At 34.6% G+C, this 11143-nt stretch overlaps 1 protein-coding gene across 1 annotated transcript in view; it reads left to right on the top strand.

Annotated features, from left to right (window-relative positions):
* The first annotated feature begins 282 nt into the window (after positions 1–282).
* CNTNAP4 (contactin associated protein family member 4) overlaps positions 283–11143 on the top strand; it is a 231818-nt gene continuing 220957 nt past the window's right edge. Inside the window, exon 1 of the mRNA XM_062599127.1 lies at positions 283–373. Coding sequence (XP_062455111.1) covers positions 289–373 — 85 coding nt within the window. The 5' untranslated portion in view covers positions 283–288. The remainder of the gene's footprint in view (positions 374–11143) is intronic.

Below are 11143 nucleotides of genomic sequence, written 5' to 3'. Positions count from 1 at the left end.
CGTGCAGGCTAGGCTAGCAATTTAGCCCTGAGTGATGCTGTGAAATCAGAGGAGAGATTCTTGCTGCTGCTCTTCAGGGATTGCTGTTGTTAGGGGGAGAAGCAGACTGGGAGGTGTGCATGCATGTGTGAGAAGATGCGGAGGGCAGCTGACTGAGGTATCTGGCCTCTGGGAAACACTGCAAGGAGAGAGAGGCAGTGTGAAGAAGAGGCGAGACTAGAGGACTGAAGTACAGAGCAGCTGTTTCCTAATACTCTGTCTCTTTTGGGTGCCTCAGTGATTGTGAACATGGATTCTGTCACTGAAATCTTCCTGAAGCTGCTGGCTCTCATAGCTGTTCATAACTGGACCACACTAGTGACAGGGAATAAATGTAAGTATTGCGTATGGTTTAAAACTCAAACCAGAGTGTTTTGAAAACTTCTGGTATTTTATCTGCCTTTAGAATAAATACAATTGAGAGAAATGCTTACAGCTTGGAAATCATAACAGTAAGTTACTGGGCTGAAAATATTCTAAAATCCCTTTATAGATTTTTGTTATTAGTCAAATAGAGTGTATTGCTTATAAAGCTTATATATATTCTAAGGCTATCTGAAAGCAACATTTTACTAGAGAATTGCATGTTTAGCCTCATTTTCATCTTTACTTTGTGTGATAAATGCTGCATTTTCCAAGGAATTATATCTTACAATGAAATTACTGGCAGATTTCTATTATGTACTGCATCAGCTTGGTTTTTGGCAATTTGTAATTTTACAGGTTAGTATTTGCATCTCTGTATTAAGCTGGCACTCAGATAACTCTGATGAATACTATTGTGCTGTTCAAGAGCAGTACAAATGTAACAGGAAAATGTGGAGAGCAGGACTTTATGGGCTCTGCATTGATTGCTTAGGGAATAGTGTTCATGCATGACTAAAGAAGTGAATGCTATCAGTTCCAGCAGAAAGTTTTTAAAAAATGAGTAAATCATAGTTAGCCAGTAGGGTAATATGGCAAAATGAAGATGATAGTGATTACTATGTTTAAGAGAATGTGCCCTCTAGGAGGCAAATTTGATTTATACACTAAAATCTCTGGTTTCAGTGCTGAATTATATTAAGATTTTTTGTACTGGAAAAAATCTTAACAAGAAACTAATTTTCAAGGTTTTTCTTATTCAGGAATTGTTCTGAGGTATTCTTATTCCATTTCAGCTTTAGCAAACTGAAAGGATTTCATTTGGTATGCACATAGTAGAATAGTTGCCTAAATGCCAGATGCTCATAACCTAAACTAAGCATCATTTTCTCCCCTTCCTGTTAAGGCACTGGCCACACATCATAGGAACAGGGAAGGCAGAAGCATTGCCTGCATGGGAAGAAAGTGAACAACAGAGCAAGTGGGAATGGTCAGAATAACCTTAGAGGCTGGCAGCTGGGGATAGCTCCTTGGAAACATTTAAGCTGTGACAGGGAAGTTTGAAGTGCTGGGTGGATCTATAGCCCGGGGATGGTTTGTAGCATAAGGATGGTTTGTAAACTAAACATGCTCCCAGGGGCCAGCCGTTCACATTGCAGCACCAAAATGATCTTGTGCTGTCATTCAGTAATGATATCTAATTTGATACTCAAGTGCATAGAGTAGCCCTAAACATGAATACTAAGTTCCTCTTGTAAAACACCCTGCTGCAATCCAGCCTCAGCTTTAATTCTCTTCATCATTCTACATTGTGCAGTTTATGAATACATCCATTTTCACAAGACCATGATAATTGAATTGCACATTAATAGCATTTGGCACTATGCACGGAACTAAATCAGTTGCTTATAGGAAAGCATATTAAAACCATTGCAAAAAGACTTGCAGCACACAACAAAACAATAAAGCACTAGAGGTCACTCTTACAATTTAGGAAACAAGGTTTGAGAAAAAGAATCAAGCTTCTTCCCAATACGGAATTACGAAGGATAAAACAAATCAGTTATGAAACACAATTACTGCTGTTTTTCTCAAATACTTCTCAAAAACAAGCCAAACTTAATTACAGTATCAAATGGGTGACTTGAATTAATGGGTTTCTTTTTCACATTTAAGTCAGCATTTATAAATTTAGAGTATATTTATTTATGAATGTGTTCTAACTCCTGTTTCAAAACATCCATCTGAATTGCAGAAGGAAGTATCCTTCCCATGTTACGGACTAGGAAACTGATTGTGGGAACAGTAAATTAAAGGACATTTAAATGTGAGTGTTAACATCTGAACTAGATGAACTTGACTCATCTAGTATGGATTTCTCCTTTTTAATATCTGATCTAGAAAAATATTTTTAGATGGGGACGTTTGGGTGGTAGAATTAGTGTGGTTTCTAAAGTGACAATTTCCATCTCAAGTGTCAAGCTATGAATTTGGCTATAGCATTTGGTTTCATAAAATGAGCTCAGATGAAAGGGTTTGCCATAATTACTGATTACAGCAGATACATGTAGCAGCCATTATATACCCATTTTAACTTTATTTCTTTCTTCTTGAGAAGTTTACCGGGAATTGAAATACCTTTCAGCAGGTTGTCCTACTCATTAAAGGCATCAATGCATTTAGTACATCTGCAAGAACAGATAAACTTCAGTTTCCTTGTTTCTACTTTGATAGCTGGATTGTAGAGTAGGCTGTCAATCACCAAAGAAAATACAGTGATATTTTTCTTCTTCTTCTAAAGTAATACACTTTGCTTCTTCTTAATTTTATGATTCTTTTTTAGTACCAAATGTTGAAGACTACAGTTTTGCTTTAGCTTTTTTCAGATGAACTCCCAGTAAGAAAACACCGAAGTAAAGACCTTTGCATCTCACCTTGAAGCATCAGTGCTAATGTTACTAACATTTCTCTAAAGAAAAGTTTCAGGATCAAAAATCGATATGTTTAGAATTAATTCTTTCTTAAAGGATCTGCAGTATTCCTCCTTTTGAGTAAAAAAGACTGAAGTTTTTAAGCTACCTGCCCTATCACCTTGAATATGAAAGTTTATTTCTGGTTTTTTCCCTAAAGAAAAACACTGATGTTTCCTACCAAAAAAGGTAATAATTGTTGTTGGAAACTCAAATCTTTTAAAGGTTCTGTTGTAGTGCTGCTTTATGTTAACAGTTTCTTATGCTTTCTTCCTCTCAAGGAATTACACTTCCAAAGCAACTGAAAGACATATGTAATATGTGGTCAAGAGTGAGAAAGTATATAAGGTCAAATGTGAGTTTTAAAAGAAGGATCAAAGCAAGTACTCCTGCAAAGTTTTTTCATAGGGCTAGCAGAGTGTTTTATTTTATTGGGAGCTGGCTCTACCACTGTAAATTAGCAAGTCACTAAATCAGCCTTTGAGAACTTGCCAGAAATTGGCACTCTAATAGATGCAGTCCTTTTTCTGAAACTCTCTAGAATTGAAGTGTTGCACAAAACATAATTAAACCCCCTACACACTTTAACTCAACTGTGACTAAAAATTATTAATGCTAATTTTGGCAGTGAATGGAAATAAAGACAGCAAATTAGGGACTTTTCATGTAAATTCTCACCTCTTTATACCTATTTCTCTTTGTAAAGCTTTCCACTTTTACAGAATCTTCTATTTTCTCAATTCAGATTTTCATATTTGTTCCACAATGATTGTAATTTCTATACGCCGTGAAATGTTTATTGTTATTATGTATCTCTGGGACTTATTGTTAATGCTACAGTAGAAGACCTCTTCTGAAGCTAACAGAGGATGAATGTTAATGATACTGAGACTTTTCATATAAAGGATTCAGTGATCACATACCTTGATTATATTATCAGATGCAAGATATTATACAAGTAATATCCCCAGGGAAGAGATTACTTACTATTGTAACTTCATTTAGAAAAATGTTTCAGAATTTCATTCTGATATTAATCATCAGTACAGAAGAGATTTGTAGGCTCTTTCGATTTGACAACTTCATGAATTGCATTTAGAATATAATGAAATGTTGTTTCTCGTGAACAATTTACATTAAAATGTAGTTCTTTTACTGTTAGTTTGTGGCTGATGTAAAGCATAGAAGAGAAGAAAATAGAAATATCTTTAAATTTCTTTTATTCCCGTTAATATTTATCTTATGTTTATTATTATCTATATTCCCTCTGAGGTAACAACTGAGACCCCATCAGAGATCAGGGGATCTCTGAGCACTTATTTACATGAATAAAATACTACCGACGTGTGGTGTGTTTTACATGTTTCTGGTACAGTAACATCAAAAGCTTGTATTAATGGCACATCAAATCAATACCATTGGAAGCATCTATCAAAATTTATTTCACTCTTTCAAGGTCAAGAATTCAGATGAAGGCCTTGGGTCGATTACATTGAATATAACCCACAATTTGCATCCCATTGCTCTTACTTTACAAATTCCTATAAGCATATTTGTCCCTGGGCTCAGTCAGCAGAATGGATGGAGCAGATTTGGTCATTTTGATGGATATCAAATTGATGGATAGTGACAAGCAAGTAGTAACATTCTCAAAGTCAATGTGTAAAGAAAATGCAGTAGGTTATGTATAAAGTATGTTATGCATGCTAATGATAACATTTGCATTGTATGTTAACATTTACATTGTATGTTAGGATTCACTGTGTTTTAATTAAAGTACCGTTCGCCAGTCAAGAGTTGCAAAGCCAACACTGACTTAATCAGATCTTAATGATACTGCAGTCAGTAGCCTGACTTTTGTGATCTTTCTACTTTTTTACAGGATAAGGAGACGTAAACGTATATCCATACAGATCAATAATAACGACAAACTTTAACCTGACTTACCCAGTTACACCTGTCTCACAAAATAATTTGTACTTTTATGACTGTATGTAAAGTATATTTGTTTTGTATTGTTATGGTTCGGCAGTAGAAAACCCGTATAATATGACTTGTAATATATCATATATTCATACATTTTGTATAATATATCTGCCATTATCTGCCTACTGATTCATTTTCTGTAAGAACCTTAGCAGTCAAAACTTAGCAGCAGTTTCTAAAAACTTTAGTTGGGAAAAACAAGGCAAATGTCTCTCTCTTGCCTCTCCCACCCCAAACAAGCAAATTGAAGAACACCGCAATGTTGAAAATACACATCTTTCAAAGTATGACTTCCGTTCCTCAAATGAGAGACCCTCTGCTTTCATTGTCGCTCACAGATTTAAAGCAGAGTACCTCACAGAACTAGATTTCTGCTCACTAGTAGGTCAGTATTGCTTCTTAGTACTTCTGTATTTGTACTCGTTGTTTTTAGTTGCTCTCAACAGCGATGGTGGTAGCAGAGGTGGGGTGAGTGAGACCAAACAGTCTTCAATTCAGAGTGCTGTGTCCTAGAATGGACTGGGCAATTTGTGGATTTACATGATAAAAGAAATACTAACATTTAAAATCTTTGGGGAAGTGCCTCCACATGTACATATTAAATTTTTTTAAGAATTTTCTGAAGTGTAGAGTTAAATTTTCCTCTTCTTACGTCACTTATTGGTTTTCAGTAATACTACAAAGAGGGATAGAAAACAAAACTAGTAGTGATAAAATTGTTTGTTATACTGTGTTGATAGATTAATTTGATAATTCTTTAATGTAAAATATGTTTTCCGTATGTATAATTTATAACTTGTAACCTTGGCAGTTAAGGGCTGCGCATGACTTCAGATTAAAGATGAAAGAGATATCCATGTGTTTCAGTATATTGCCATCCTGCCATGCCATTACGTAAGTGCCATCCTGACAAAAGCTGCTTCTCCTGAGTGGAAAATATACATGCCTAGGAGATACAATGTTCTATCGTGATGAAAACAGTTTTGCTTATTTTTTGTTGGGTGGGGGGGAATGAGAAAATGTGAAAAAAAAATGCGAAGGTTTAACCAAACCTGATTAATAGAAATTCTGTCTCTGTAGGGGTTTTGTATGTATTTACTCATACTAATTCATATGTTATGTGTTACTGTTCTATGTATGTATACATATAGCATTATAGGCTAATTTTTTAAAAAGAAGACTGCAGTTCTCCTGCCAGTTGAAACTGGTACCACTCATGCTAATTAGTATTTACGAAATGAAAAGGAGGCTTAGTCTGAATGTTTATTTTTTCAGAAGACAGTTTTTAGTGTTTATTAAAAATTATTGGACTATTTTTCAGTTTTAGCAAAATGTAGTGTGGACTGAGAGGTAAAATTGATACATTTTTATATTCTTGTTAATGAGTATTTTCCCTGCAATAATTTGAAAAATGATTGAAAGTGTAGAAACTTCTGACATTTTAAGTAGATTTAAATTAGTAACAGAATTATTATTTAAATATCATACCTATTTAATAGACAACTGAAGAAAACTACCTCTAGGGTTTTAAATCACAAAGGATAAAGAAAAAATATGGTTAGGAAATCTAACCAGCTGGGTAGCAGATCTAATTACTTTTTTATTAAGTATATCTCATTAGTTGGTAGTGCTCAAGAAGAAGCTATTGCTTGTGCCTTGCTGGTAGAGTGCCTGTTTCTATAACAAACTTTTAGCAAAGTAAATTGTAAATATTAATGTATTTACATGTGGTCTTGAGGGAAAATTAGATTAGAAAAAGCACATTGGGATATTTGAATTTATTCTTAATAGTATTCTTTATTTGGCCAGCAGCTGAAATAGATCTTGCTCTTTTTCAGGCTTTTATCAGTCCACCCTTAAATCCAAATGAGAAGCATTTTGCAAAAGATAAGTTCTTTCTAAAAACGGTTTCATTTGGAACTAGTAGGAGCAGCAGACAATGTTCCTGAATTTTCACTGCTTCATTAATTAGCAAAGGTGCCTTACTTTTAAACTATATGATGATTATAAGGGTTTCTATAGAGGCACAAAAGTTAAGACTCATCTGCCCAAATTTAAAAATCTGAAACTTAGATTTCTCCTTCTGACCTAATTGACTCTGTTTTTAGTCAATGAAAAGAAAAAAGCTGTTCTTGAAGGAAGAAGTAGTTTATCTCATGCAAAGTTAGTTATCTAGTATAAGTCAATTGATTTATATATTTATATATAAATTTATACATATTTAGATATGTATATTTATAAAGCTGATTTTATCTATTTATGTATTTGTAAAGCTAATTTACTTTATATTCGGCACTGTTGAAGTGCCGATTTCTCATTAGTGATTAGGGCTGGAAATATAGACAGCTGACTAGGTCAGCTGTAGCTGTATAGACAGTAGACATCAAAAGTTACATAAGATGAATTCCAGTTCCATCAAAATATTCTACTGGAAATACAAGTTATAAAGAAGTATCATAAGCCATTAAATACTGGTTTCCTTGTAAAGGAATACCATGTTTTCGACTGATACATTGGTGCTCAGGATTGAATTTCCCAGATTCTCTGTTGACTGTTCAAGCACACTCTCCTTAATAGCCTGAGTTCAGGCTGCTCTGCTCTTGTTCATCCTGGGCAAAATATAGGGACTAAAGGGGGGAAACTGGGAATGTCCTAGCAGTGAGAGTGTCCTTTACTCATGAAAGGACAAAATATAGCATACGTAATGCTGCTGCAGACAGAGTGAAATCAGGCTCCCCCATTGATTTAAATTTTCTGGTATTGCCCATTTGGCCCACCAGAAACTTTGTCTGAGCTTTCCACCTCTATAATCCCTGTGACGTAAAGCTCTGTTTTAAACCCAAACCTGACCAAAAAAAAAAAAAAAAAAAAAAACAAAAACAAAAAAACCCACAAACTTCTAAAGACATTAAAGAGTGAAAAATGGCTGTATTATGAACACAGCAGAATGCTACAGTATTTCTTTTCATAAAGGAGTGATAAAACAGATAAGAAATATCAGATACCAGGTATGTTGGTAGTTCTGTGGATTCTTTAAAGCCTGCTCTTTGCCCAGCAGCTGATGAGCAATGATGGTTAGAGTCTGACTGTTATGCTGGATAGGGAGACTTTTTATGCTCCAAGCTGGCAAACTTCAGCTCTCCCAGGAACTTCTTTTACTGACAAATGGCAGGATACATACCTATACAGCAGTCTGTTTGGTAATGTTTTGTAATCATGGTGCAACCTACTTATAATTCTTAAAGAAAAAAAAAAAAAAAAAAACACTTTGATGACTAAGTTTTTTTTTTTTTTTTTTTTTTTTTTAATCAATGAAAAACACCACTGGAACTGAATGTCTTTATTCAGTCAAAGCTCCTAGGGAAATCAATGGGAGCTTTGCCTAAATAAATATTGAATAAGAGCTTTAGAAAGAATGAACTGAATATTCATGCAGTGGTGATATGTTGCATAGTTTGAATATAACTGGTCTCTTTATTTCCTTTCTATGTACAAGTCTTTTCATTTTGCCGTGTTTGGAGGACTCAGATATAGAATTGTATAACAAACAAGAATTACTCATTTGTCCTAGTTGATAAAAAATAAATATGAGACGAAAAATACATTTACAATTTCAGCTAGTTCCTGTGGTTAGGGAATTTCTATGCCTGCAGTGAAAAACTACTGCTCTATTTTTCTGAGCCAAGGGTAATATTTTTGAGGATAGCTGATGTTAGTTTGCAAAAGTAAAGTATCCCCTTAAATCTTAAGACTTTCAGGAGTATCTGGAAATGTAGTGGAGCACAGTGGAGGGTGCTGAGCTCTTGCCCTCCGTGTGGCTGTGCATGGGGTACATTCAGTGTCTTTTAATCTTCTTAGCACGAATCTGGAATCTGTAGAGCTGTTTTTCAGTAGCTAATGTGGTCAGTAGGTTTACTGTACACCCTAGTCATCCTATTCTAGGATGAAGCAGTCAGTCCCAGTGTGTCTGTAGTGTAGGACGGAGAAATGATCTCTCAGAGATGGAGAAATGATCTCTCAAAGAAATGAGGGATCATCATAAAACCTTTCTGCAAGTATTGACCTATGATTTGAGCTTGTTTGCTCTCATGTGAAATGTATGTGTAAACATGAATCAGTGATTATGCTTCTTTCAATGTGGAGCAGGAGAAATGGAGCCAGGGTTGAGGGTGGTCATGTTTCTTCAAGTGCTATTGGAAGATCTGTATGACAGTGATAAGCCTGGCACAAGAAAATGAATATGATAGAGTTTTGCTCATGACGCAGTGCTGTAAAAAAGTCCTGACTTAACTGAAACATACTGTTGTAATAAAAGGAAGTAAATAAGTAAAAGGAAGTACAGAAGCAATTAAATGATAGATAAATCAACTATTAAATCTCTCTTTGGAGCTAACAAAGCACAACTGTGACTGTAAGATGCAGGCAATGTTCTTTTGTCAACTGGAAAAAGCATAAGATGGATATAATGCTAAACAGGTGTAAAAACCTCAGATGTCCTGGCCACAGATGCCAGGTTAAAGGTGGCATAGCACTGGCCTGAAGGAGCCTTTTGGAATATGTTAGAAAATGTCTAAGTTTCTTTTATAGATAATCACTTTTTACCATCTGGTCTTCATCCATTTTTAATGTATTTTGAGGTATGATGACTTCTTTTTCTTTTTTTTCTCCTTTCCTTCCTTAAGGACTCAAAAAACCTCACCTATGCTGAATATGTAAATTTGTTTTGATTTTCATGAGCTTTATCTTATAGATCATTCTTATTCTGTACAGCGGTGCTTTACTGAATCCTGATTCATTCTACTTGGGCAGGAAAAGAATTTAAGAGATACAGACTGGGGAAAAAGTGATTGATGTTCAAATCACTTGATGTACATTTTGGTGCTACCTACAATATAGAGCTCATTATCTTTGAACCTTTTGTAAAATACTTGCATCTGTTTGCCTACTTTCTATGTCCCGGAAATGGTAAATATCCAATCAGACTGCTCTAAATTTTGAGCTCTGGATAAGAGATGGATTCATATTTATATTGTACTTGAGCTCTGCTATACTTAAGATACTGTAATAGAAAGCAAGCGTTCTCTCTCTCTCTCTCTCTCTCTTTTTTTTTTTTTTTTTTTTAACCTTCCTGTGTTATATTTGAAGAAAAACTTGTACTCTGACAAGGACTGTGTTCTCGTTCTTTTAGCTCTGTGTTTATTACTAATAATTTAGGCATTAGTTTGTTTCTTTGAAAGGGTGGTGTTGTATTCTCTGTAGGTCTTCTAGATAGGGATAGATTGAGAAAATCTAACACAGATTAGATTCCCTGATCTAGCTCTAGTACAGTGCATATGTGTGATGGAGGTATTGAAGGGAGTAGTTTTTGTTTTGATGTTTCTAATAACTTTGGAAAGTCTCAGTGCATGTGTTTCTCAGGTGCTGAAATGTATATTGAGTGGAATCAAATTATGTCAACGTTTCATGGCATGTTTGTGCATACTTGAATATTAGGAATTGAAAGCCATGATTCAAAGATCTACCAGTAAACTACTGTCAGCAAGTTTGTAGCATGACAAATTATAGTAGCTCATTTAAGAAATATTGAATATGAAGTTCACATTTACATATTTTCTTTCATAGTTATTCCTAACCATGTCTTGCCAAATGCTTTTAAACTTTATCAAAAGATTTTCTCTCTCTCTCTTCTTCTTTTTTTTTTTTTTTTTCTTTTTTTTTTCAATGTGACAGTCATCTTTCATACCTGGACTGTTATTTGACAGTAGGAAAGGTGTTACGACACTATGTCATAAGAATATTGGGATGTTGCTTTGACACTTATATTTCTACCATACCATTTGTGAGGGCAGAACCGTGTGTGGGAGAAAGGGGCAGGGATGAAAGATTTCCTCTAACCCCACTGCAGAAACTACATTAAAAAATATTTCTGTATTTTAATGGAAAGCTTCAATCAGAATATCAGATATTATCTAGTGTAAAATCCTTTTTCAAAATGTAATACAGTAAGATATTGTACATTTCTTCAGCTGTAATCTCTCATAAAACATGATTTGGTAAATAGGTCCTCCCAAAAAGTACTGAGTATGTTGCCCACTTGGGGTATAAACAGTGGTCTATTTTGTAGTGTCCTTTGTGTATGCAAAAATATGATTGAAAGGAGTATCATAATCCACTTTAATTTCTTCAAATTTAAATATTCATTGTAAATTTCTCTTACAATTAATCTTCGTCATCACTGAGAAAAGAAGTCTTATGTCAGCTTGGAGAGTATGATACATATTATA

Source organism: Rhea pennata, chromosome Z (genome assembly GCF_028389875.1).
Source record: "Rhea pennata isolate bPtePen1 chromosome Z, bPtePen1.pri, whole genome shotgun sequence".
Lineage (NCBI taxonomy): Eukaryota > Metazoa > Chordata > Aves > Rheiformes > Rheidae > Rhea > Rhea pennata.
Note: the sequence above shows the minus strand (reverse complement) of the source record. Positions and strands in the feature narration are given on the sequence as shown.